Source organism: Verruconis gallopava, assembly GCF_000836295.1.
Source record: "Verruconis gallopava strain CBS 43764 unplaced genomic scaffold supercont1.30, whole genome shotgun sequence".
Lineage (NCBI taxonomy): Eukaryota > Fungi > Ascomycota > Dothideomycetes > Venturiales > Sympoventuriaceae > Verruconis > Verruconis gallopava.
Window position 1 is genome coordinate 60,977 of NW_015622166.1, and position 25,286 is coordinate 86,262.

At 51.5% G+C, this 25,286-nt stretch overlaps 8 protein-coding genes across 8 annotated transcripts; 4 read left to right on the forward strand and 4 right to left on the reverse strand.

Annotated features, from left to right (window-relative positions):
* The first annotated feature begins 1,232 nt into the window (after positions 1–1,232).
* Positions 1,233–5,807, forward strand: PV09_07489 (uncharacterized protein). The gene is made up of 2 exons (XM_016361261.1): positions 1,233–1,586; positions 1,674–5,807. The coding sequence occupies exons 1-2, from the start codon at positions 1,494–1,496 to the stop codon at positions 5,634–5,636; spliced, it is 4,056 nt and encodes a 1,351-aa protein (XP_016210836.1). The 5' UTR covers positions 1,233–1,493; the 3' UTR covers positions 5,637–5,807.
* Positions 5,808–5,921: 114 nt separating this feature from the next.
* On the forward strand, positions 5,922–7,415 carry PV09_07490 (proliferating cell nuclear antigen (pcna)). Its single transcript, XM_016361262.1, has 5 exons — positions 5,922–6,098; positions 6,158–6,198; positions 6,247–6,676; positions 6,734–7,023; positions 7,085–7,415. Coding segments are annotated over exons 1-5 (780 nt in total). The 5' UTR covers positions 5,922–6,097; the 3' UTR covers positions 7,103–7,415.
* A 2,326-nt stretch (positions 7,416–9,741) lies between these two features.
* On the forward strand, positions 9,742–12,052 carry PV09_07491 (uncharacterized protein). Its single transcript, XM_016361263.1, has 2 exons — positions 9,742–9,982; positions 10,038–12,052. Exons 1-2 carry the CDS (start codon positions 9,859–9,861, stop codon positions 10,643–10,645), a joined length of 732 nt encoding a protein of 243 aa, XP_016210838.1. The 5' UTR covers positions 9,742–9,858; the 3' UTR covers positions 10,646–12,052.
* PV09_07492 (uncharacterized protein) lies at positions 10,847–11,417 on the reverse strand (the record flags this gene model as incomplete). Its single annotated transcript, XM_016361264.1, has 2 exons — positions 10,847–11,080; positions 11,139–11,417. 2 exons carry the CDS (start codon positions 11,415–11,417, stop codon positions 10,847–10,849), a joined length of 513 nt encoding a protein of 170 aa, XP_016210839.1.
* PV09_07493 (thioredoxin-disulfide reductase) lies at positions 11,976–14,201 on the reverse strand. Its single transcript, XM_016361265.1, has 4 exons — positions 13,548–14,201; positions 13,368–13,483; positions 12,557–13,286; positions 11,976–12,492 (listed from the first exon to the last, which is right to left on the reverse strand). Exons 1-4 carry the CDS (start codon positions 13,627–13,629, stop codon positions 12,353–12,355), a joined length of 1,068 nt encoding a protein of 355 aa, XP_016210840.1. The 5' UTR covers positions 13,630–14,201; the 3' UTR covers positions 11,976–12,352.
* PV09_07494 (uncharacterized protein) lies at positions 14,183–16,409 on the reverse strand. The gene is made up of 3 exons (XM_016361266.1): positions 16,152–16,409; positions 14,837–16,024; positions 14,183–14,777 (listed from the first exon to the last, which is right to left on the reverse strand). Exons 1-3 carry the CDS (start codon positions 16,305–16,307, stop codon positions 14,565–14,567), a joined length of 1,557 nt encoding a protein of 518 aa, XP_016210841.1. The 5' UTR covers positions 16,308–16,409; the 3' UTR covers positions 14,183–14,564.
* Positions 16,410–16,533: 124 nt separating this feature from the next.
* Positions 16,534–18,546, forward strand: PV09_07495 (60S acidic ribosomal protein P0). The gene is made up of 4 exons (XM_016361267.1): positions 16,534–16,723; positions 16,799–16,896; positions 16,976–18,041; positions 18,241–18,546. The coding sequence occupies exons 1-3, from the start codon at positions 16,679–16,681 to the stop codon at positions 17,775–17,777; spliced, it is 945 nt and encodes a 314-aa protein (XP_016210842.1). The 5' UTR covers positions 16,534–16,678; the 3' UTR covers positions 17,778–18,041; positions 18,241–18,546.
* On the reverse strand, positions 18,234–22,532 carry PV09_07496 (uncharacterized protein). Its single transcript, XM_016361268.1, has 3 exons — positions 22,009–22,532; positions 20,603–21,908; positions 18,234–20,230 (listed from the first exon to the last, which is right to left on the reverse strand). Exons 1-3 carry the CDS (start codon positions 22,103–22,105, stop codon positions 18,649–18,651), a joined length of 2,985 nt encoding a protein of 994 aa, XP_016210843.1. The 5' UTR covers positions 22,106–22,532; the 3' UTR covers positions 18,234–18,648.
* Between the last annotated feature and the right edge of the window lie 2,754 nt (positions 22,533–25,286).

Here is a 25,286-nt window from a genome sequence, read left to right on the forward strand (position 1 = left end):
ACTTCCTTTTGACTTATATAATAGTGAGGAAGGAGACCGAACTGGTAGCCATCACAAGAGACGCTATGCATGCCGACAAAAATTCAACATGCTCACCGGCGATCCTCGATGGACATGGCTCATGTTGCGTTCGCCAAGGGCTTCGTTGCGATATATGGTATTCTCAATGTCTATCATTTTCATGGATCATCTTATGCCGATAGAACTGGCTTAATTTGACAGCTTCTCCCCTTAAAGGGCATTCTTATGGATAGCACCAAGATCGACTGGAATGTAATCCAGTCTGCCGGGTACTGATGGCGTGTCTTACTTACGACTCACGGAAGTCATGCTCTTGGTGTTGAGCCATTGCTGGTTCAGATTGTATTCATAATTGGGAACGTCTCTTAGATGCCTTCTTCTGCCTTGCTGTCTGCAGCTAGATCGGTTGAAGCTTGTTTTGGTAATGCGACCGATGATGTGTAAGACGATTTCGACAATTTAAGACAACATGTTGCATTCTTGAGCGGAGAGCCGAAGTTATAGTCTCCAGACATGCCAATTCGCGTTTCGATTTCTTCTAGGATTCTTCTCGTTTATCTTGGAAGATAATCTCTTTCTAACCAAGCTCATGAATATGCTCGAGCGAGTGTTTTCCATTATCTTAGACGTAAATGATACCTTTTGTTGATACTCAATTAGCGTGCTTGGTACGAGCGAGGTTCGATTAAGCATAGCTCAGTACCATCACATCCAGGACAAAACACTGCAAGTGGCGTAAGAGGGTGCCGCTGGACGCAGCCGTATATCGCAGTCACATTAGCTATATTCGGAAGCAAGCAGTCATGTCGAACAAGTCAATGAGTCGAGATGCATCATCCAAGCCACCCTGCTTAGGCTACAAGACAAAGTTCACCTGCAATCCTCTGTGCCTAGCCTCGGCATGCAGTTAAGAACATGGTGGCCATTGGCGGTCGTGGCGTGCTCTGTCAAATGACGTCCAGGGCTTTGGCTTCAGGAGCTGATCTTCTTGAAAACTTCCCAGAACGCTATAGTAATAGTGGAGAGTTTTTCATTCTCCGTTTTAAGTAATTGTTGGGGAGATTCCTTGGTCCGGATGACCTGATGTTGATTCTTGCAGGGATCATCGGCGGATCTAACCTTTTCATCTTATCAAATTTTATCTGATCCTGATCATCAGTGAGGTTTTGGTCGTTATTCGCACTTGGGCGGGATTCCGCAACGACATCGGCCTTTGACGAAGACCATGCTTTGGCAACACATTGACGGATCAAATCTTGACCCCCAAGCCCTGGCTGAAAAATTCTTCATTGTGGGTATGCAGATCCCTCGTTTGGCCGTTGCCTTGCCTGCTCATTTGGACAATGACAAACTGGTGCTCTCCATGTTAGTGCACAGACGGCCCAGTACAGTCTCTTGGGCATGGCATCTCCTTCAGCGTTTGTTTGAACCATCGTTGCGATTGAAAATTTTCAATTTCAACTGTAGATTGCATGGGAACTGTACTCGCAATGTCTTCGGAAGCACTTTACGATCAAGACTCATTGGCTTCAACATTCCGCAAGAGTAGTGAGAGCATAAAGAAGGTAGGCCAGCCGAGGCCAAACAGAATAGGCTTGACCAATATGTCTCAAATGTAACCGGAGAAACTCATATTCTAACCGATAACCCAGTTCATCGATACATCTTTACTCTGGCTTGATCTTCTCTTCGCAGCACAGCCAGAATGGGTAGATTACCTCCTCATCACCTGCGGGACGCTCTGTGCCGTCGCTGCAGGCGTTCCTTTCCCGCTGATGGGCGTCTTGTTTGGTCAGATCGTGGACAATTTCAACAGCGCTACTTGCGCGGCGGAAGGCGAACTCTCTAACGACCCTTTTCAGTATGAACACGCGATCAACGACAAAGTAATAAAAACAGCATACATTGGGGCGATCGCACTTGTATTAATTTACGGTCATCTGACGTGCTGGAACATTATCAGCCAACGTCTCGCGCATCGTATGCGTACAACATATGTTTCCGCACTTCTTCGGCAGCCGCCCTCATACTTTGACGCTCACGTCAGCTCTGGCCAGGTCTCAAATCGCCTTAATGGAGATATCACCGCGATTCAAGCGGGAACGTCAGAAAAAGTCGGCAATATTATTACCACCATAAGTTTCTTTGTGACTGTATTCATCATTGCCTTTTCCAAGCAGCCTCGCCTAGCTGGTATTCTGATATCGATGGTACCTGCTTTTCTTCTCTCGGGAGCCTTCGTTGGACGACGTATGAGGAAATATGTTTCTCAACAAGCTGCAGACGTTAAATTGGCGTCTTCGGTCGCCTCCGAGGCGCTCTCGCATATTGAAGTAGTACAGGCTTTTGGCGCTGCTCCACGACTTGAAGCAAAATTTACGGAACACATAACTGCTGCGTGCAAGCACGGAATCACAAAGTCAGCAATTGCTGCGATTCAAACAGGTTTACTGTATTTTATTGCGTACTCCGGTAACGCTTTAGCTTTTTGGCAAGGAAGCTTTCTGATTGTTGATTCTTTCAAGAGCAGCGGCAATGGTACAACGGTTGGCGAGATTTATGCCATTGTCTATCTCCTCGTCGACGCATGTGTCATGCTAGGCAGTATAGCTCCATCTCTCCCATTCCTCAGTGCCGCGACTGCTGCTTACAAAGAACTTAAGAAAGACATCACTGCGTCTTCTGCGATAGATGGTACTTCTGAGAAAGGCGAAATTCTCACTCCGAGTAAAGCGAAAACACTACGTTTTCAAGACGTAGCATTCGAATACAACTCAAGGCCAGGACAATTGGTCCTAAGCAATTTGAATATTGAGTTCGCCGCTGGCAAGCACACCGCTATCGTCGGTCTGTCTGGTAGTGGAAAATCAACGGTTGCATCTTTGATTGTCCGACTTTATGACCCAACGAGGGGTAAAGTTCAGCTCGATGGCCATGATCTACGCGACTTGAATGTCAGGTCACTTAGGAGTTTCATTGGCTTCGTTCAGCAAGAGCCCACGCTCTTTGATCGCTCCATTTTTGAGAACATCGCTCTTGGATTGTGCAATTCACCTAGACCAGAATTCAAACGACTGATGCCTTTTCTGCAGGAAAGCCATCTCGCAAGAATTGCTGCCAAAGGCAAAGATGCTTTGTCGTTCGCAAAAACGCTTGGTCCAGAGTTCTCCAAGATCGCCGAACTGGTTCAGAGAGCCGCAGATGTAGCGGATGCATTAACTTTCATTGAGCAATTAAATGAAGGGTTTGGCACGCCTGCTTCTATTTGTGGTTCTCGTTTAAGTGGTGGACAGAGACAACGCATTGCGCTTGCACGAGCTCTGATTCGCGAACCGGAGATCCTTGTACTTGACGAGGCAACTTCGGCGCTAGACTCTGCCAGCGAGAGAAAAATACAGGCTGCAGTTGAGCGAGTTGCTGCAGGAGGAAACACGGTCATCTCGATTGCGCATCGTCTGTCCACAATTCGAAACGCTGATCACATCCTTGTCATGAAAGCTGGACAGGTTGTACAACAAGGCACATACAGCGGCCTTATGAGCGATTCGGATGGAGAATTCGCGCACATGGTTCGACTTCAAGATATGGGAAAATCTGACGCAACTGACTGTGCATCCCTCACTGATGATTCAACTGGGCTTTCACCAGCAAAGGATGAATCACCGGTTGATGAAAAGTCCCTCATGCAGGAATCTGACAGAAGGGGTACACATGAAAAGATGAATACAACGTCTGGAGAGAACGAGATCCCGAGAACTTCAGAGATAGAAGATTCAGACTCGGTCACAAGGTTCAGTTCTGTTATTAAGGGTCTTGCTTGGCTTCTTCGGCCTCAGCTCGCTCTCCTTGCCCTGGCAATTTCCTCTGCAATTATCGTAGGATGCACCTTTTCGGGCGCGGGCATCATATTCGGCTTTACCGTTGGTAGGCTTAACCCTTGCCAAAATACGGTCGAAGGCATTCTTGAAGGAGGTCGGTTTTTCGCAGGGATGTATTTCTTGCTCGCAAGTGTCGAGTTTATAGCGAACTTCTTAATGTGGTGGACATTCGGCGTCATTGCCGAAAAGTTACTATACAATCTTCGCGCATTGTCCTTTGGTTCCTTGCTTGAGCAGTCAGTCAACTGGTACACAGACAATGGACGAACCCCGACCAGTCTCCTCTCCATTATTACAAGAGACAGCACGGCAGTTAGCAACTTTGGGGGTTCAACTTTTGGCACAGTCTTTGCTATTTGCGTCAACGTCGTTGTTGCAATCATTGTGTCTTTCATTTTCGCCTGGAAGATCGCAATTGTTTGCCTGGTCACTCTGCCAATTCTCCTCGGAACCGGCTTCATGCAACTTCGCATGTTGGCTCGTTACGAAGAGCGTCACCAGAACGCCTTCACGACAGCGACTTCGCTCGCAACAGAAGCAATCCAGTCCATAAAAACCGTGGCCGTGCTATCACTCGAGCGTGAATATATGGAATCTTTCAAGTCTTTACTGGAGTCACCCCGAAGGCAAGTTGTTCGCGCGTCGGCAACTACAAACGTGTGGCTCGCGATCTCCTATACGACGGGCATTTTTGTCAATGCCTTGGCGTATTGGTGGGGATCTCAGCTTATCATGAAGGGACAGTACTCGCAGAAAGATTTCCTCGTTGTGCTTGTGGCAATGTTGATAAGCGCCCAGCTTTGGAGTGGTATGTTTGCCCTCGCACCCGAGTTCTCTCGAGCTCGTCTGGCCCTTACACGTGTTATGGATACAATAAATATTGGTTCCAAGTCTCAGATTGAGAAGAAGCCTCCGGGCGCCTTAAATTTCTTCGACGATGATGAGGCCATGAAAGGGGACCTAAGAACTGCTTCATTCCAAACTCATCCTCGTGGGGGCTCTAAGGTTGCGTTCGTGGACGTTTCATTTGCATATCCCAACTCTCCGCACACTACTGTTCTGGACAAAGTGTCGTTTACTATCGCTCCAAATCAATTCTTTGGTCTAGTTGGGCCTTCAGGATCAGGGAAGTCGACGATTTTGAAGTTGGTGCAGCGTCTATACAGACCAACACATGGTGCGATATACATTGACGACCGAGATATCAGCACTCTTTCACCATCTTTCCGCGATACGATCGCCATCGTGCCCCAAGAACCTTCGCTATTCGATGGCAGTATCCGCTTTAACGTTGGCTTGGGCGCTCCTCCCTATCGCCAGGCGACCGATGCCGAGATTGAAGAAGCATGTCATCTAGCTAATATCCACGAAGTTATTAAAAATCTCCCAGATGGCTACGAAACCCAGTGTGGCCCAAGCGCATCTCGTTTGTCGGGTGGTCAGAAACAGCGAATCGCAATTGCCCGCGCTCTGATACGTCGTCCATGCCTCCTACTTCTCGACGAGAGCACCAGCGCACTGGATGCAGAAAGCGAGGCAGAGTTCCATCAGGCTTTGAAGAAAGTGGCCCGATGTACAACAATTATTGCCATTGCACATCGATTGCGGACTGTCCAAGAAGCTGATTCAATCCTACTTGTTGAAGGCGGGCGAATTGTCGATAGTGGGCGACATTCTGAGCTCATGGAAAGGAGAGAAAGCTATAGATTGAACGTGATGCAGCAAATGTTGCACTGATCCTTTCATTGAGCAACCGTCTACCTTTTAGGTTCTGCGTAAATAGAGATTCGAAGAATGTTATTCTAGTTGTGATCCGAGGCATTAACAGACGGTTCAGTGCGGCCGATGAAGAATATGAGTCTCAATATAACGATGCGTTCAGAATGCCATCCTGGAGCCAGAACGTGTAATAAAAGTTTGCGATTGCGCGTTTTGGGCATAAGAAGCACTGGAATGATGGACAAAGTGGCTGTGCCCAAAGTATTGAACTCTGTGGCGCCGGCGCGCCGCACCTGGACAAGTCCCCACAGTCGCGTCCCACGCTCACACGTCAGTCGCGTCCAACGCTCCACCATATATACACTCTCAACCACGCACATTTCGGTCCTCCCGCACGTCAAAGAAATCCCTCAACTTCTCCGCAGACTCTGCTACGTCCTTCTCGCGACATTCATCGAGCGTCTTGAAATCCATCCAAGAGTAAGCTTAAACGCGGCAGCTGTCACAGCAATTACAATTTTGAGCTAAATTTCGGGCAGTGTTGGAAGCACGCCTTACTCAAGCGGACACCCTCAAGAAGGCACGAGATCAGAGGTTCCACTCAGACAACATAAACTGACATATCTAGACCGTCGATGCGATCAAGGACCTCGTCCAGGACTGCAACTTCGACTGCAATGACTCCGGCATCGCTCTGCAGGCCATGGACAACTCGCACGTCGCACTTGTGTCCATGATGTTACGATCGGAGCAGTTCGAGCCTTATCGCTGCGACCGCAACGTCGCTCTTGGAATCAACCTCAACTCGCTGACGAAAGTCCTACGCGCCGCCCAAAGCACAGATGTGCTCACGCTCAAGGCTGAAGACAGCCCTGACGTGGTCAACCTCATCTTTGAGAGCCCGTCCGCAGATCGGATAAGCGAGTACGACATCAAACTCATGGACATCGACCAAGAGCACTTGGGAATCCCGGAGACTGAATACAGCGCTACCATCAAGATGCCGTCCACAGAGTTTCAACGGATAACAAGAGATTTGAGCGCCATTTCTGAATCTGGTAGGGAATTTTATCCGCGCAACACGGCCAGTTGTAAATGCTAATCAAGATCGACAGTCGCCATAGAATGCACGAAGGAAGGTGTCAAGTTCTCCTCGCAAGGTGACATTGGCAACGGCTCCATCACGCTGCGCTCGCACTCGGATCTGGAGAAGCCAGAAGAGAACGTCGAGATTCACCTCACGGAGCCTGTTGCTTTGACTTTCTCGCTCAAATATCTGTCTAATTTCTGCAAAGCTACCGGCCTCTCGAAGCAGGTCAAACTCTGTTTGTCCAACGAGGTGCCATTGCTGGTTGAGTACGACCTTGCCAACAGCAGTTACCTGCGCTTCTATCTGGCACCAAAGGTGCGTTATGCTTCTGACATTCAAAGTCCCTTGAACGCGATGCTAATGCACACTGCTCCAGATCGGTGACGAGGAATAGGGGACGCGCTCCAGGAAGGCTGCTTTTTAACGACAAAGAGACAAAGGAGGTAAGACTGCGAAAGCGCTGGGAACGACACATGTGTGACGCTCGAATGGATGAATGAGGCGAATAGCGCATACGACATACGGGTACGAAACCCAGGACCGATGTAGACTCCAAGTATTCGATAATGACCAATCTGCGGAGAAATGGGGCAACAGGAATGTCACATTATTCGACATAATTGCATTATTCTTCCATGTGCGGTCAATGCAAGTAGTAGTGAAAACAAAAAATTTACACGCTTGTCACAGCTGCCAATCATCACAAATGTTTGTGTTGTCATCGAACAGCTTCTCAAAAGCGTGCAGCCAGACCTTGTGAGGCTGAAGATTCCATCGACGTCACGATTAGACCAAGTGCACGTTGTTTGCCAAGAATAGTTGTACAATTCTTTCAGCTGTAGTATTTCAGACGACTTCAGTCTCGAAATGCAACTGGTGCATCATGAAAATCTGGTGCAGGTAGGGCGGAAGGTAGGATAAATGGACCAGAGTGTTGCGTAAGCGACCCTATTTCATTCAGGACAAAGTTGGTTAAGAAGTAAATACACTCGATTGACAACCTACTTTCACAAGGCTTCGAGTTTTGCAGCACAACAGAAACGTTCTATAGCGGTATTTTACGTAACTTCCATGCTTTATGACGACGTGTATCACAGCAATGATTACATCAAAGAGAACCTACAATCGACATCTTTTGCCGCAGGGGAACGGCATTGCTTGCAGAATCAGCCCGAAGACGTGTTTGAAGAGCAATCATCTGCAATATCTGCTTAAACCATGTTACATCAATTAGTGGGGTGGTAGCATCATGCGAAGCTTGGGGCAGAGTGAGCAACACGTACCTCGCATGCTCTCTGAAGAGACTGTATTCCCAATCTGTAACGTTCAACATGCTTCTCCAAATGCCTCCTTCATCTTTCTAAACTGCAAACGCCAAGTACGCATCCTTTGAGAGTGTCTCTAGGTAGCCCGCAACGGATCCCTGCTAAATAGGAAGAAGAAACCAACTGCTCATGTTCAAGTACAACACGAAGCACGTTGCCATCAAAATCATAGCTTGGAGCTCTTGCGCCTTCACTCGGAATCAGCACCATGAACTTCCGAAATCGAAGCCGATGGTCTCTCCTTGCAGCTCTTCTTTGAAGGATTTGCCTAAGGCTGATGCACCAGTCCGCTGCGTGCGATTTCGTCTCAAAGCGGCACACGACTTCTACGTGCGTCGCCACAGTGATCATGCGCAGGAACTTGTGAAGTTGCGGGAGCTACATCCATGATCATAGCAGGTGTTCGGATCCGTTGTGAGCCAAAGATTGCCGATACGTGCGCGTGCAAGAATGGTGTTGATTTCAGTTACGAGACCTTCGAGACGCTCTTCGTAAACACAAAAGAGTTCTCCTGTGCTTGAAAATTCCAGTATTCTGCATTCCCGATCCGCGGCCTGGTACAAGGCCCGAATATGCTTGCTAGTACACGCAATGGGATTGTCGCTTGTGATTGTCCACTGAAGGGAGCTTTGTGTCTTTGAACCTTTGTTATTGGATGTGCATTCTTTTTGCCAGTTGTAACGGACTCGCAAGACGGATGTACAGTATGCATCTGTTTCTCGAATAATCTTTAGCTGATTCTCCGTTGGCAGATCCAGAAAACGGAACAGTGACGTCTGCTGGTGGATGGGTGTGAATTTCGATGCTTTATGCATGGCTTATTGCCACTATCATGCTACTTGTACTTATTCGCAAGACGACTAGAGGTACTGTATTCTTTTTGTAGAACGGACATTCCTCTCAGGGGAGCAGACAGACCTTGGCACCGAAAGGTCTGCTGCCTAGATCACCAAGTGTGGGTCACGGTGTGATGCTGATGGGTTACATAATGATATCACAGCAATAGAAGCTGAGATTTATGCTCTTGTGAATCATAAGTTCGTGATCCATTAGGATAATGACCCCTTTGTCCAACATGATGAAGACAAATTTCGTGGAATTCAGCATGCTAGCACGTCTTCCATGCCACATAAGCATGAAAACGTCCTGGTTTGGGCTGTCAAAGATCCCATGCATGTGCTGAATTCCAGTAGAAATCAATCAGGAAGGCTGTGTTCTGGTTGGACTATGAAAACCGTCGACATGTTCGCACTTGGCCGTCGAGAATTGCGTACCATAGGAGAAGATGGCCATAAGCTCTTTACATTTTTACACTCATCGGCAGGAGTAAGGCTTTCAATTATCTCAAGTAAGCTTTACGTTCGTGTTCTACGAATGTGTCGATCAGATGAACGGAGACCAAGTGTGCGGCTGGTTGACCTGGTTGAGGCATTGGAGCATCACGAGAGGCAAAGAGGCCAGAGAAACTGACCACCGAACGTATGTGAGCAGAACACGTCGAAGACAGTCATGGGCCTTGCTTGTCCTGACGTTGTTTTCAAACGGCCGCAGATCTAGGGCGTTGACTGTTGTCGTCGGTCTCGCCATGATAAGTCGCGAGAGTCGACGAATCGGGTCGAAAATTCCAGAATTGAAACGATGGCGGGCTTCGCGATGCTGCGGGCATCTCCACCTCAGCCTTGCTTTTCTCATTTGAGACCGCCCGACGCTCTGCTTCATAAGAGAACCACAGGCTCCAAGGTCGCTGTTCTCGGCGGAGCCCGTATCTCTTTACTGATTGTCTCATGCATAATTGAGATCCCCATCCCATTGGCGACCTGTTCAAATGTCCCTAACTGAAACCTGCATGATGGCGTCTGAGCCCGCCACCATTTCCCGCAAGAGGAAGCCGAGCGACGACCTCACAGATCAGCAGCGGCTCGCCAAACGATTCGATCTGTTGAATATAGGTACGGATAATAGCATTGCGATTGCCGAATTGTACGGTGTTCTAACTCTCTACAGATAATGCGAGCGGGAAGCTCTACATTCCCGTCTCGCCGTCGTTAAAGCCCACCACCTCAGTCCCCAATGGCACCCTCGACAACGATCAGATGGCACTAGATGACACGAAGCACAAGGTGTACATCTACGACTTGGACGCCGAGCTGGCTTCCGACACCGAATCCGACACCGAATCAAAGCCCATCTTCATTCCGGACATTGAGAAGCACCTCAACAAGCTACCCAAAGTCGTGCTCGTCGGCGACGAAGCCCACGAAGCCGCCAAGAACATGCAAATGGTGCTGTACACTGTGCCGACGTCTCTGACGATTCCGGAAGAAAATGACAGCGTCAGAAAAGCTATTTTGGAGAGCAGGCAGCGCATGAGAGATAGGCAGGCGTTGCGCGTGCCGGATATGCCCGTACCCACAGAGGCTATGCCGCCTTTGAAGCCATCTAGTGGGCCTGATGGGGAGCATGTAAGGAGTCATGCCTTTGGATCGACAGGAAACAGCAGCGAAGGCGCAATTCAGGTGCCGGCCACGCCGCTGGAGAGCTTCGCGCAAAAGGCAGCCGTGAACGGTTACGCGAACACTGGTTACGACCCAGACATAATGGAGATGGACTGATCTGGTCAAAAATTCCGTGGCTGGTATTCATTTCTTGTGTCTATCTCTTCGAAGGGACCATCAATTGTTCTCAGCGACCTATCGTACAGGACCTCCTCTCTTCCAGCAAAGACTTGGTATGCGACAATCACGCGTACTGGGCGCTGGACTACAAAGAGTGGCAATCATAACACATAATAAAAAGGAAACGTCTCTTGCAGCTCACAATGCAGGTGGGGGCTGCTGCGGCGTTGTCTGCGGTGCAGCAGCTGGTACGACACCATTCTGCTGCGGCGCTACCTTCGATCCTCCCAGAGGTGGAGCGTACATTGGCGGCATACCGTTAGGATTGTACACCGGTGGAGGCTCCGGGTACGGGTACATTCCGTACGTTCCGTTCTGCGGATTGTAGTACGCAGCGTTGTTTTGCTGGCGGAAGGGCTTTGGAGCAAGCCACTGCAAGGAAGACCTGTCAGCTGGCGCGGACGAACGTGGAGAAGTAGGGATTGCATACTCTGTGATATCTCAACGGCTGCAGGCCCTTGCGTATGCGCCGCCGCGCGTGCCAGTACCCGACTGTGAAGTAGATGAAGATGATACCCATGAGCCCGAGGAAGATGCTCCACTTTATGATCTCTGCCGTGCGGCAGGCCTGTGATGAATACTCGGTCAGCGCATGCTTGGAAAGTAGAGTTCCTCTTGTCCAAAGCAATAGGAAGCGTACCTTGTCACACACGAACACTTCGCGGCCATCGCCTGTGATGAACACCTCGTCCCGCTTCGTGGTTATCATCATTCGTAATGTGGAAATTTAATTTTAAACCGTGCAAAGAAGCCCCTTTGTTCGAAAACGTCCTTGGCAAGCCAATTTGAGGTAGACTGCAAAGAGAGCTCTTCCCAAGAACTGGGATGTCAACGGTGAGAGGGCGATTAGTAGCACCTTACTCGCGCTTAATACTCGACGACAATGAGAGAAAGAGAGAGAGAGAGAGAAGACAAGCCAAGAAAAGAGGGAAGAAAAAAACAGGTACAAGTGTCCGACTCTATATTGCTGGGCAGCCACAAACCTGCTTGTTTCGGAGCATTCATGTTCCGGATTCGTCTCGGCGGGATTTTATCTCAGAAAGGGAGAGGGAGACTTCGCGTTCCGCCATGTTCGACGATTGGTGTTTCACATCTTGTTACAAACCCACCGCGTCTGGTGTAAGACACCAAACAGCCGCAGCCAACTTACACGCGCGTCGGTGCGTGGCGCGGTGGGATAGTGTCGGTTTCTTTTCGACTTCAGGATATACCGAAAAAGGAGGAGAAGGCGAAGAGAGCTGGCCATATCACAAGTGAGAAATTTCACCGTTTCTTCAATTCCCTAAGTTATCGGCAAAGCGAATTGCAAAGGTGCAAACAATAGATCATGTTTTCTGCGATTGAAGACGTCTCTATTTCCAGGTTCCGCAATGCAAAAAGTATACCGAGAACATTTTATCTCTTCACGTCCAGGCCAAGTAAAGGCCAGGGGGGTCTTCTCTAACACTCTTCGGAGACCCGTCTATGCACAAATCTTTCAAAGAACACATTTCCAAGCGACCTCTTCCTCTTCCTACCCATCGTTACTTCGGGCGCATTTTTTCGACGGTGTAGCACATCCAGTGCAGACCTCATCGCCCACGTGGCCGCAAGCAGCAAGAGCAGCCTCTTTCTCGGTTCGAGCGTTGCGATCCGCCGCCATAGTCATAGGAGAGGGTTCGATTTGTACTCTGGCACTACGCTGTTGGCCTGAGACTTCTTGACCTCGGGCTCGTGAGACGTCTCTTCGGACTCCTGCTCGGCGAGCCATTTCTCGGCTTCCAGTGCGGCGATACATCCCGAACCTGTCAAGGTAGGTTAGTCAATACGAGACTGCTGACGAGGGAAACGTGTTTGAAAGGTACGTACCTGCGCTGGTGATGGCCTGTCTGTACTTCTTGTCCTGTACATCACCTGCTGCGAACACGCCCTCGACGCTCGTCAGACCCCGCCCGGGCTCCGTAATCAGATAACCATCTTCGTCCATCTTGAGCTTTCCCTTAAACAGCTGCGTGGCTGGGTCGTGTCCGACAGCATAGAACAGTCCGTTGGCATCGATCAGCTCCTCCTCGCCCGTCTTCACATTCTTGATTTTCAGACCCGTCATCAGACCCCTCGGCTTGTCCTCACCGACAATCTCCGTGGCAACAGTGTCGTACTTGATCTCTACCTTTGGGTTTGATGCAAGCCTCTTCGCGTTCGCCCTCGACGCTCGCAGGACGTTCCTGCGCACGAGCACGGTGACTTTGCTCGCTTTTTTAGTCAAGTAGATTGCCTCTTCAACGGCCGAGTCACCGCCTCCAATCACTACAAGAGGCTTTTGGCGGAAGATGGGCAGCGAGCCATCGCAAACAGCACACGCGCTCACACCGTTACCCCAGTACTTCTCCTCGCCTGGCAGGTTCAGACGGCGAGCCTTTGCGCCCGTGGCAATTATGACTGCGTCGGCAGTGTGAGGTTCATCTTCGTTTTCGATCGTCTCCTCATCGCCCATTGGGTGAAGCCATAGTTTGAAGGGCCGGGAGGAAAAGTCCACCTTCGCCACAGTCTGAGTTATGATTTTGGTGCCACACGCTTCGGATTGCTCGCGCATTTGATCCTGTCATGTCACGCAAAGTTAGCCTGCTCTCGCTTTCGTTTTGCTTCCTGCTACGTCGTGACAATACAACATGTCACGTACCATCAACGTCTGACCCTTTATCTCCTTGAAGCCAGGGTAGTTCTCCACGTCGTCTGTGGTGGTCAATTGCCCGCCGGCAGCGATGCCAAGCGCCAGGAAGCCCTCGTACATGGTTGCTACAGTGCCAGTCAGCTCTTTCTTGCCCTTGCGAACAGCAATTTGCCCATCATCAAAACGTACGCTGCAAATCGGCTCTGGCAGCATATATGGCGGCTGTGTGGCCAGCTGGCCCGGAGCCGATGATGGCAACTTTCGAATGCATGCCGCGGTTTTGGAGATGTGCCGTGGCTCTCGACAATCCGCCCGCTGCTGAAGTGGTCGTCGCCGTACTGTGATGGTCAAAAGCAGCAGCGGCAGATGCAGCGAAGGGAAAAGAAACCGAGGAGCGAAGCGGGAGGAAACGCGCGCGAAAAAAGGCCGAGGAAAACACCTTGACGGTTCTTGTGAGGACAAACTAGGAAGACGGTGAACGGTTTGAGAGCGTCGAGCGTCGCTTATTGGCGATGGGTCTGAACACGGCGGTCACTAGTGATGGGATTGCAAAGTCCTGCTACGTGCTGTGCTCGTCTTTGGTGGTGTCCCGCAGCGGGTCGCAAACGGACGGACTCGAATTGGGCTCTAAGAGCGGGCGTGACAACGGAGATTCGGGCAACAAGAAGCGTCCAGAAGGAGGTCGAGCGAAGCAAGACGCTCGAGGCTGCTGGTGAGGTGTCTTATGGAGGTTCAGAGGGAGGAATGATCTGTTTGCAAGCGCATGGAGAACGCACGAGTAGGTTTTGAGAGAACGTGTGTGAGCAAAGGGATGTCTAATCACGTTGATTGATAATGAGGCCGGCATCGCGAATCTGGACGCAACCGACCGGGGCCAGATGATTTTTTTTTTGCTGCTTGAATTCTAGCGTCATCGCTCACGCAAGTGCCGCTAATGCACCCCCCGGCTCCAGGGGCGACACCCCCCAAGACCAGAGGGGCCCCCATAGGGCGAGGCGCCGTCCACGGCTTGCATTCGGCTGCATGGGTGGGCCCGCTTACCAAACCCATCGCAGTCGAGACTCGCTTCAGTACAAACGCCTCGTTGGCTGACTTCTGTCTATCAATACTTCATACAAAATGTCCCGGACCGAGGCCAGGCTTCATTTGGGCATGCCAGCGTTACCCGGTCAATTCGTTGTCCGAGGTGCTCATCTCAACCTTCGCTCAGTCTGTACCTGAGTCGTCCACGCCAGCTCGCTTACGAAGGTTCTCGACGCTGTACAGCAGCGTTTGCAGCGCCTTCTCGTGCCACCCCACTGTGCTCTGCTCGTTCAACTGCACCAGCTTGTTGTTGAGGTGTTGGTCTGGCTTAAACACAGCCGCTCCTCCCAGTTCCTCGCCCAAGGCCTGGAAGGCTTGGAGGCGCGGTCTGAACGCCTGTTTTCACATGTTAACCAGCAACGACGACATAGGCATCGGAGAGCTTGCGTACGTACCTCACTGGTTTCAATGTCCGTTGTAGAGCCGGCGCAATGGATGTTGTCAGTGGAGACCAGTAGCGTGTTTCCCGTCGATACGACGTCTAATGGATTCCCGTCCAGAGGAAGAAAGCTGATCTCACCTTGGGCATCTTCGTTGTGAAGTGCAGCTACCGGAATATACAGCACCGCCGGAACACCCTCACAAGTGATCAAGAGTTGCGGCTCAGTCTCGAGTGATGCGTCCGCGAACAGCCAAAGCCCGGAGACCGCAAGCTTGCTGTCCTTTTCTTCCAACCCTGTTTCCACCTGACTGGCTTGTTCTCCTTGCTTTTCAGAGGTGTCCGAATCGTTAGATCCGGTGCGGACATGGAGCCTTGCTCTCTTGACTGCGTCGAGAATGTCAATTCTGTTTACCGCCTTCTGCCGCAGCCAGTCCCACACGATGAGTTCGCGATCTCCTCCTCCCGACACTAGCACCCCTGGTTCGGCCAGACAGAGTTTGTTCACAAATTCGTGGTGGCCCAAACAATAGCCTTCTATGACAAATGCCTGCGGTGGTCCCCTTGAAACACGAATATGCTCGTCCCTGTCGGACGTTAGTATGTACGTCCTTGGCTTCTCCTCCTCCTCGGAAGTCCGAATGGTAGTCACCAGCATATCTGTAAGCAGGGACACGTGACCCAAAAGCAACTGATGTGAGAACGGCAACCATTCCTTCAATTTTTGATTTGCCTTTTCCTTGGCCTGCTGTAGCTGATTCTCCAGTGCCCTGCGATTTGCCGCAGAATGCACCGTGAGCTCTGTGGCAGCCGGAGCATACTCACTTGCTTCTTTCAGAGCCGCGGCTTGCTGTGCTGCTATGTATTCGGCCTCTTTGTCAGGATCGAGAAGCAATGGGAGCGAATAGACGTCTCCAAACTTGTCCGCACAAAAGATTTCGGAGTCATCTGACGTGAAGGCCAGGGCGCAAGGCCGCTTTGGCATAGCTCGCATGCTGAGCTGCGAAAGTTGCCCTTGAGGCGAAATATAAAAGACACGAATGCATTTGTCTTCACCTGTAACAACCACAACGTGTTGCTGAGAATGGGTGACGGCGAGCTTGATGATATTTGGCAAAATTTCCCGGTCATTTGTGACGGAGAGACGTCGCTTCTTTGTCGGCGGACCAGCCATCTCACTTTCTGTTGCTTCCGGTGTTTCTATCTGCTGTCCTGTCAACACAACTTCACATGACGAAATGTGCAGATTTCCAAATCTGGTGCAAAATCCATTGTCAAGTCTGAACCCAAGAGCGAGCCAATGAAGCACATCCCGATGGGCAATTCCTTACCTTGATATCATTTTCGTCTGTTTTGGGCCATCGACTAACTATGATTCCATCTTCCAGGCCTACTGAGAAGAGCTTGTGCCCGCTGGCAGCAAGCAGATAATGCGGGCCGTCCGTGCTGGGCCTGCATGTAGCCAAGCATTGATATGGGTGATGCATTGTGTTTTGCCTCAATTATTCCCGAGACACACCCAGCGGATAATGTATCAATGGAGGTGGAGTGATCACGCAGCAATTCGTCATTCACATCGGACGGTTACCCAGACCAGAGAAAAGATGTGTTGAATGAGTTCGCTATACTCGGCCTGAGTCCATTTCAGCGCGGCTTTGCTCAAGACAGAGGGAGGCCCGTGCACGCACTGAACGCCGCCCATTTTCGCACACCGAAAAGTCGCCAGGACGTGAGCAGCGTCGAGCTTCATCTCTTCTGGTCAAGTACACACCACACCACAACCAGCAGACTAGCGCTTAAAAATCCCGGGTTGTCAATTCGAACACACGAGGGGCCTAGTCATCTACGAACAGCCAAAATGGTCGCCAAAGCTACTAAGGCAGCTTACTTCGATAAGCTCAAGGTGCGCATCATCTGCGGCAACAGCACGTATACTGCGTTTGCGTACTCATTGTGTGCTGACTGGAAACCGGTATAGAACCTTCTTGAGACGTACAAGTCCATCTTCGTTGTCACCGTCGACAATGTCTCTTCCCAGCAGATGCACGAGATCCGCATGTCTCTGCGTGGCAAGGGGTACGTTCTACCAGAAGCAGGAGGAAATGATACGGCCCATGATTCCATAGGCAGCTGCTAACTGTTGTTGCGCGAACAGTGTCGTTCTCATGGGAAAGAACACCATGGTTCGCCGCGCGATCAAGACATTCATCAACGACGGCTCCCTTCCCGAGCTTGAGCGTCTTCTCCCCTTCGTCAAGGGCAACGTCGGCTTCGTCTTCACGAATGACGATCTGAAGGACATTCGTGAGAAGATCTTGTCCAACCGTGTCGCCGCTCCTGCTCGTGCCGGTGCCATCGCTCCTGCCGATGTGTACGTTCCAGCTGGTAACACTGGTATGGAACCTGGTAAGACATCCTTCTTCCAGGCTCTTGGTGTCCCCACCAAGATTGCCCGTGGTACTATTGAAATTACCACGGACCTGAAGCTTGTCGAAGCCGGCAACAAGGTCGGTGCTTCTGAGGCGACCCTGCTGAACATGTTGAACATCTCCCCCTTCACTTACGGTATGGGTGTCGCCCAGATCTATGACAACGGACAGACATTTGATGCTTCCGTTCTCGACATTGAGGAGTCACAGCTCCTTAAGGCATTTTCCACCGCCATCAACACTATCGCCACCATCTCGCTTGCCGTTGGCTACCCAACCCTGCCATCCGTCATGCACTCCATTGTCAACTCGTACAAGAACGTGCTTGCAGTTGCCGTCGAGACAGACTACTCCTGGGAGGGCATCGAGGAGCTCAAGGACCGAATCGCCAACCCAGAGGCCTATGCGGCCGCCGCTCCAGTGGCTGCTGCAAGCGGTGATGCTCCTGCTGCGGCTGCCGAACCAGAGAAGGAGGAGGAGAAGGAGGAGTCTGAGGACGAAGATATGGGCTTCGGTCTGTTCGACTAAGTGCATACCTATTTGCGGATGTGATTGGCTACGGCGAGACGAGCTTATGTGCGTGAAGGCCTACCTTGCAGGCTTAGCACGCGTATAGAGATGCCTTTTCACGTAGAACTGCTCAGAAATGACACAAAAAGAACATTACAACGCGTACGATAACAGCCATTGACAGCCCTTTTCATACAAGGTCAGACCATCAAGCTGGTAAAACTACTTGCAAATAGTGGATAACAGTGGGCAGTGGTTGCTACTATTGATGTTAAGCATGAGGTACGTTCAACATCTCACAATCCTCCCTGCACACAACCTTTCCGTAAGGATGATATTTTTTAACCCAGATGATTCTTCGATGAAGATCAAAAATGCAACAAACACTCTAATTTTTTACTGATCACGTACCCGCCCTGCATGCTTGGTTACCTTTTCGAGATTTACATGCAAGTAAGACTAATACTGTCTGGTGCTATAGGAACGAGATCCTTGACACTCAATTATCCGTCTGGACGATCGTTAACATCGAGCTCTACGTTGCACGTGAGCTGCGATTCTATCTATGCTATGTTATGAGTTGCGCTGCTTCGCTCGGCCGTGAAATTTACCATATCCCGTAACAAACAAACTCCTACACTGTCCGTGACTCAATTCCCAGACTTGTCAAACCATGATTACCAGAAAGACGCCGTGCTAAGTATAAAGACGAAAACACTACCAAAGCCTTGCACATTGCCCACACCGTAGAAGAAAACCTGCGTTACAGTATGTCATATAGTCGGCGGTGCGAAGCAGAAACATGTCCTTCTCCTTTTCCACCATTTCCAAGCTCTCCTTGTCAAACCGGACAAAATCACTGGGACTACTGCGTCTCACTACCGTTCCCTTACTGTGCATTGCCGATGATCTGAGCCTGGCCTAAATAGATCTTCTTCTTGAAGTCCAGCAGCGTCTCGATGGCAAATCGGTGCTTCTCTTTTGCTACATCCCAATGCTTGCTGACTTTGATGTCTTCTTCCATGCCGCGCAGGTAACTCGCGTAGCCTTCCTCCGAGCCCTCTCCCCCAGCCTCCAGAAGTCTCATGGCATCTGCCGCGCCGCCGACTCCACCTTCGGTTAACAGGATTCCTGTCCCGAACTTGGCGGCATTGCGATGCCGCGCGTTGAAGTGAGCGAGAATTTTGTCCTCGAATTGGTACCAGGCTCCCATGTAGAAGGCCATGGCCGACATATATTCGCGCCACTGTGTCTGAGAGATGCGCGAACCGGAAGGTGGCATTGGAGCTTTCGGTACTCTCGGCAGTTCTAGCTGACGAGGCAAAGTAGGCTTTCCAGGATGAACGGGGGACGGCTGCGATTCGAATGGGAGAGTGCCCGAGAGATCGGTCTTCAGACTGGATAGGCCGTTGCCGCTTGTCGTCGGTGCGAAAGGTGCCGCTCGGTGGAAGGAGTCAAAGTTGAGCGAAGAGTCACGTTTCTGCTTTGTGTTGCTCATGGCCGGCTGGGGAGGTGGTGGGGGTGGGGGAGGATGTGCCTGGCCCGGCACAGCTGCGTTAGGAACAGCGGAGGGCACGGCGCTTGTATTCATGCCGGGGATAACGCCAGGCTTTACGCCAGGTTGAGCACCAGCAGGTTCGCGCCACTCTGGCCGTTGCGGTGCAACAGGTACAATGCGCGGCTCCCGCTCTGTTCGTGGACTCGTCGACGTGCCTGCCCCACTTGCTAGATCAGAGTCAATTTCCATGGCATCCCCGTCAGGGGAACCGCTTCCTCTACTCGTCTTGCCACCAGTCGCTTCAGACTCCTCGCCTTCGACATCGCTTGACAACTCATGCGTTGGAGGTCGAAGGTGATTCTCGCCTTTCGACTGCTTTCGTGGTCTCGTCGCCTTGGTCTTCTTCGCCGTCGTTGTGTTTGCTTTACCAGGAGAAGGTGGCCTCGGGGCTTCCGTCGGGGGCTGGAAGAAGAAGGTCGGCTTCCTAAGCCAATCCTCGCTCCTGAACGTTCCAGGTCCCCCTGTACCAGACTGTTGCTGCTCCCCCAAGGAAACGCCGCCTTGCGATGACGAGCCTGCACTTCTCGGCGGTATGCCAGAGCTGTCTTGCGTAGCTCCAAAGTGCATCGAGAAACGTGGTGGCGGAAAAGGCATAGCATCAGCTTCCAAATCGATGGGGTTAGCCTGCGTGCCTGGCTGGGTCGACGTTAAATCAATTGGATTGTCACTGGAAGCTCCGGGCCTAGCCTGGGCTGGTTTTGAGGACCCTCGTCGAGTTGGTGATGCTCGTCGTCGTGTTGTGGCGCCGCGTCCAGAAGTCGGGCGCGGCGGTGGAGGAGGGGGAGCAAATGCATTGCTTCCTTTGAAGGTGCCCTCCCATTCGCTTGCGTTGAAGTTGGTGGAGATATTGTCGGCGCTCCTACGTCTGTGGTCCTGCGCGTTACCTCCATTCTCGATGTTGGAAAATGAGAATCTGTACGGTCGATGGTTAGCCAACTGTTGCGGTGGAAGCGTATACTCAGGAAATTTGGGGCAAAAAACTTGGCTAAAAGCGAAGTTTTCAAAAGCTGTGGCAGCAGAGGTATGTTTCAGATTTGAAATTTTGCCTTCCACCGTCTCCGTTTGTACACATTTCCTTTCTGAATGTAGTGGAAGCGAAGGCTCAAAGACCGGATCAGAAAAGGCTTTGGGCCTGTTACAAGAGGTGGTTTTGCTAATAAAATTTCCACACAAGAACATTGGTATATTGGCTTGACGAGCTGTATCGTCCCTTTTTGGTGACGTTGCCTCTTCTTCATGGATAGTTGTGAATGTAGAAAAGCGATGAAAAGAAAGGTTGCCATACATTGGTGGTATTCCTGAAGTCTTCGAGCCGGGGTCCCCGTTTCTCGAAAATGGGCCGTTAGGATGCCCCTTAAGCGGCGAATCTGTCCTTTCTCGCCAGAAGCTGCTCGGCTGCGCCGTCTTGCGACCTTTGAAGGTAGCGCCTGCCCCTGAGCCGGACATTTGCTTAACTGAGGCATCAGAATCTGGGTCTTCGTCATCCTCAGAGACTTCGCTGCTTGAAGAGCTGCTGTAATCAAGATTGAACGTCGTGCCCCTTCGTGAACCTGGCGCTGCTGATGCTCGCCTTGAAGATGACATCGGGGATGATTTGCTGTTGACATTATTTCGACTGACAGGGCTGGCGCTCCGATGACGAGCAGCGTTCGCACGTGGCGATGGTCCTTTACGTGCCGCTTGCTTAGCCAGCTCAGGTGCATCGCGCATGCTTGATGAGCGAGACAGATTCCCAGTGTTGAAGTACGTCTTCTCACCTATACCCTCGGACGCATATGGTGTACGAACCCGCGCTCCCTCCGAAAAGGGGACCTCGTCGGGATTCAGCTTCGTGCGGAATGAACCCAGAGGTTCGGTTCTAAGCTTCTCCTTCTCGGCATGTGCTGTTGCCGGCGGAGGCGAAGGCGCCCTAGGCGGTGTTGTTCGATAGCCTGCTTTGTATGACGAGGTACTCCGTGCCTGGGGTTCCCAGTCTCCAGATAACCTTGCATTGGGGTCGAAGCCGGTCTTGCGTGGCTGCCCTCCCTTCACCGTGCTGCTTCTGCCGAGGCCGGGCTTGCTCTGGTGAGCGGTCGCGGCGTCTCTAGCAGCGCGGGCTTTCCGCAGCCCATCATCGTCGGACCATGTCTGCTCCTGCGGGTGCCTGCTCGTGTGCTTTATGTGTTCCCACGCCGACCTTCGCGCGTCGGCGTCGTCTTTGGCGTAGGTTTGCCTCGGAGGCACTCTCGGTCCCGGATTGTGCGGCGATGCGAAGTTGGGAAAGGCGCTTTGTCGCGGCGGTGGTTGTGTGGATGAATGCGTGGTGAAGCTCTGTGGCCGTTCTCGGGTTGGCTTGGGCTGGGTACGCATGCGCGGGGGCGGAAAGTTTGAAAAGGCTTCATATGGGCTGCGGTTGAAGTTTGTCTGGCCGCTTGTACGTGGAGGCACGTTCGGCCTAGTGGAGGCGTAAGCATTCAGTTTGCGTCTGTCGGCATCATATTTGGCTCGGGCGTCTGGGTCGCTCAGGATCTCGTGGGCAGCTTGGATCGCCTGGAACTTGGGGACATATTCAACTTCTTTTCCTGGGTTGCGATCTGGATGGTAGAGACGAGCTGTTTAAAGAATGTCCGAGTCAGTCTATCGCAGCGCTTGTAGGCGTGGGCCTTCTTGTGTTTACGGTGGGCTGGGAAACAACGTGGCCATCACACTCACCTAACTTGCGGAACTGCCTCTTGATTTCGTCGATGTCGGCCGAGGGTGACACCTCTAAGTCTGCATAATAATTGCGCTTTGGATCCGCCTTGACCATGTTGGCGTTGGCAGCAGCTGGCGGCGTTGTAGTTGCGGCGGATGCAGCGTCATGGATTATGACCCGCACTCGTAAACAAGAGGATGGAGCACAGAGGTAGCAACGAGAAGGGTGAGGCGGAGGCGGGTGGGAGAGCGGCAGAAAGGAGAAGTGGAAATAAAACAGAGTCGAGTGTGTGTGAGAGTGTAAATGGGACAGTTCTTAGTGGGTGAGCCGGTACGTATGTTTGTATCAGATGTCGAGGAGTTGCAGGTGTCCAAACGAACTTTGCGTGCAGCTTGGTGAGGAAATGACAAGGAAGCGGAATCGCCTCGCTGGCTGACCGGCCAGTGCTTCTTCTGTACCTTTTTCTTCTGCTGGCTGCGCCGGTTTGTGACGCTTGAGCGTTTGCCCGAGCCCGAGCCTGAGCGTGTGCTGGTGCTTGAAGCTTATGCTGTGCTTGGTTCGTGAGGTTACCTGTGGCCAGCTCCCGTGCCCTGTTGCTGGTGCCTGTGCCTGTGCCTGTGCCAGCGCAAGCCGCCAACACCATCACCATCACCATCGCCATCACTGCCCCTTTACCCCCAACTCTAGTCACGCGTCAAAATGGAGAGCAAAGCATTCCTCACCTCTAGCGTCTCCACTGCCTCCAAAGGGAACCCTTTGTTCCACTTCTACGTTCACTTTCTTCCTCAGGAATACGTCCTCTATGTTTTGCCTGTGGGACTGGCCGCGTCTTCGTCGTACCAACGCTCTGCATTCTGCTTACAATTATGTTTCCTTGTCTTTATTGACCACGCCGACACATTCCGAGACCAATTGAACGCCGATAAACCACCTTCGCGGCCGCAACGCGAAGGAAACGAGCCGCAGTCCTCCAACATGATTGATCTACCCAGTGAGCCTTGCCCACGTTGACGCCCAACTTCCCAGCAGTCAATGCCCGGCTCTTCCGTCCATTCGCCCACGGCGCATTCAGCGTGCGTCGCAGATCTTATCATCCCGCATGTGACCGCGCAATTGCGTTGCCCAGATCGTCATTGCTAAGGCGTGTGGAACTGTTGTCCCGCTGCCAACTCCGTGTCCATGCAATGTAAGCCCTATCATAGCGAGCCGCTCGCCTTTGGTGAACACCAGGCCCGGCTAAGCCTGATGGGCCTCCCGCTCGAAAACCGGGATGACTCTTGTACGTCTGCCTCTTTCTTCCTCACCGACCGGCCGGTCACTTTGTCCATAAGTCATTCCTTCCTCAGATCTGTGGCTATTTTCCTTGCAAATGCAATATGTCACATGGACCACAGTCGCTTTCTCGTCGTCGCATCCGCACGCATCTCTGAATCCTCCTGGTCTCGATTTCAGGTTTTGCTTTGTCAACTTTGACAACCGGTCGGCAGTGAAGGCGACCTTATCGGGCGAGACGAACACGGATGCTGCGGAGAGCAAAACCTTTGACTTAGAGCAGATGTCAATTGCAGAATAACTCCACAAATGCGGACTCGGTCCTCAGATGCTGGCAATCGGGTTCAGCTGTGTGGAAATTTGCCTGCTACGCAACAAAAACGACTCGTCTCCCAGTGAGGTTGTGGAGAGGGGACGAACGTCCATCTATTATCTCAGTCAGATGTCACAGTATGTCACAGTAGGGGTGCTTTGGAACCTGACGAATCTACCGGTTGTATTGAGCAGTTCTTCGCTCACTGCTATCATGACCTATGAAGTGGTGAGGACAGTGTCCATCGAGACGGGAGAGCAGAAACAGAGACGTTTCTACCGAAGTGGAGCGCGAAAAATTCTGTCTGGCATCGGTCCCGATGCTGTCGTGGCCGGCGACAACTGGGTACGTGTGCCAGAACAAGAGGGAGGCGCAGCTGGCGAAGACTCGAGCATACCACGGAAAGAGCCATTCTCCCATACTCTATCCGCGACTTCCTGGACGCCTTGCCGCCCCCTTCATTGCACACTTGTCCTCAACAGAGCATCGCTCATTTGATTTCTACTAGCCTGGACGGACAGTCTCGTGCATTAGACATGCCTACAAAGAAGACCGGAATCATCAAGCTACAGGATGGAGCGATGGTTCGGGGCCTCGTGAATTCGCGGGAGCGTGACGAACAGTGTCTCGTTCTTGTGAAGCGATGGAAAAGTCGTACTATTCACTCCTTCACCCTCGCTGGCAGCCTTTAAATTTCCCCCTTTAACTCACTTTGCACTAACGGAGTACCAACAAATTACTATTACAGATTATGCCCCATCCATTGGGGAAGATCAGATCATGTAGCAGGACCCAGCATCACGCCCATGCTAGCAAGAAACGTCTCCATGTAGATCGTAAAGATAGGCAGCGGCCAAAGCGATTGCCTCGTATAAGTCGAGTATTCCGTCAATTGGCAGCCTTTGTACGGAAGCGGAGTCCCCGCGTGACGCTCCTTCATCCACTGAAACGCTCCTGGGTAACCTGTCGCTTTTTCATTAGCATTTCCCCCTTTTGGCTTTGCGACGGCATGTCTTCAGCAGCACAAAAGACCTACCGGAAAATGCCTCTAAGCTGTGTGTCAGCCTGTAGTTGCTGAGCTCGTACTGCGCACGTCGGTAAATTAGCAAGAGCATGAGCCGTGGTCGTTCCTGCATTTGCTCACCATAATACTAGCGCCGTTGGCGCAGTACTTGTTGTATAGATTCGTAGTCAACTGAACCGGCGAAACCTGGTCAGACTGCGTCTAGATAGCTTCTGCGTCAATCAACCTTGGTCGTACCGCAAGCCTTCACTCTGCACATACCTCATACAGATACCACGGCGCGATGGGTGTCGACCGTTGGCCCATCACCGCTATTACGTGTTAGCTCCTTAGGCTTTCGCAATTGCTTCTTTCAAGCCGACAAACCTGCCGACGCCAAAATCTGATTTGGCAGCTCATCGTTCAAAGCGTCGCACCCGCGCTTGAAGAACGTGCACGTAGATACGTTCGTATACACGTTCGCGTTCTGGTCGATGCAGTACGTTTCTGTCGCCCAGAATGCGTCGGCCTGTGCGGGATCTAGGTTTTCGTCCAGCCATGTCGAGAGGTTGCGATAGTCGTGAGATAGACCTGCATATACCTCCGGACCCCACGCGAAGTATCCCGTGCCGTTTTTTAGGTATCCTAATCGAACTTCGTTAGACGTTACGTTCTGCATTGGCTCGTGCTCGTCACTACACAAACCT

What these genes read in the sequence shown, in the direction of transcription:
- PV09_07489 (XM_016361261.1), top strand. Translation starts at nt 1,494, where the DNA reads ATGGGAACTGTACTCGCAATGTCTTCGGAAGCACTTTACGATCAAGAC. An exon ending in GTAGTGAGAGCATAAAGAAG is followed by an intron (nt 1,587 to 1,673) that starts GTAGGCCAGCCG and finishes CCGATAACCCAG; the next exon opens with TTCATCGATACATCTTTACT.
- PV09_07490 (XM_016361262.1), top strand. An exon ending in AAGCGGACACCCTCAAGAAG is followed by an intron (nt 6,199 to 6,246) that starts GCACGAGATCAG and finishes TGACATATCTAG; the next exon opens with ACCGTCGATGCGATCAAGGA. An exon ending in GAGCGCCATTTCTGAATCTG is followed by an intron (nt 6,677 to 6,733) that starts GTAGGGAATTTT and finishes CAAGATCGACAG; the next exon opens with TCGCCATAGAATGCACGAAG.
- PV09_07491 (XM_016361263.1), top strand. Translation starts at nt 9,859, where the DNA reads ATGTCCCTAACTGAAACCTGCATGATGGCGTCTGAGCCCGCCACCATT. An exon ending in ATTCGATCTGTTGAATATAG is followed by an intron (nt 9,983 to 10,037) that starts GTACGGATAATA and finishes AACTCTCTACAG; the next exon opens with ATAATGCGAGCGGGAAGCTC.
- PV09_07493 (XM_016361265.1), bottom strand. Translation starts at nt 13,629, where the DNA reads ATGCATTCGAAAGTTGCCATCATCGGCTCCGGGCCAGCTGGCCACACA. An exon ending in TGCCAGAGCCGATTTGCAGC is followed by an intron (nt 13,484 to 13,547) that starts GTACGTTTTGAT and finishes CTGGCACTGTAG; the next exon opens with CAACCATGTACGAGGGCTTC. An exon ending in ACAGGCCATCACCAGCGCAG is followed by an intron (nt 12,493 to 12,556) that starts GTACGTACCTTT and finishes CTACCTTGACAG; the next exon opens with GTTCGGGATGTATCGCCGCA.
- PV09_07494 (XM_016361266.1), bottom strand. Translation starts at nt 16,307, where the DNA reads ATGCATCACCCATATCAATGCTTGGCTACATGCAGGCCCAGCACGGAC. An exon ending in CAGACGAAAATGATATCAAG is followed by an intron (nt 16,025 to 16,151) that starts GTAAGGAATTGC and finishes ACAGGACAGCAG; the next exon opens with ATAGAAACACCGGAAGCAAC. An exon ending in CGGACATTGAAACCAGTGAG is followed by an intron (nt 14,778 to 14,836) that starts GTACGTACGCAA and finishes ATGTGAAAACAG; the next exon opens with GCGTTCAGACCGCGCCTCCA.
- PV09_07495 (XM_016361267.1), top strand. Translation starts at nt 16,679, where the DNA reads ATGGTCGCCAAAGCTACTAAGGCAGCTTACTTCGATAAGCTCAAG. An exon ending in CTTACTTCGATAAGCTCAAG is followed by an intron (nt 16,724 to 16,798) that starts GTGCGCATCATC and finishes AAACCGGTATAG; the next exon opens with AACCTTCTTGAGACGTACAA. An exon ending in ATGTCTCTGCGTGGCAAGGG is followed by an intron (nt 16,897 to 16,975) that starts GTACGTTCTACC and finishes TTGCGCGAACAG; the next exon opens with TGTCGTTCTCATGGGAAAGA.
- PV09_07496 (XM_016361268.1), bottom strand. Translation starts at nt 22,105, where the DNA reads ATGGTCAAGGCGGATCCAAAGCGCAATTATTATGCAGACTTAGAGGTG. An exon ending in GAGGCAGTTCCGCAAGTTAG is followed by an intron (nt 21,909 to 22,008) that starts GTGAGTGTGATG and finishes TTCTTTAAACAG; the next exon opens with CTCGTCTCTACCATCCAGAT. An exon ending in ACTTCAGGAATACCACCAAT is followed by an intron (nt 20,231 to 20,602) that starts GTATGGCAACCT and finishes TCGACCGTACAG; the next exon opens with ATTCTCATTTTCCAACATCG.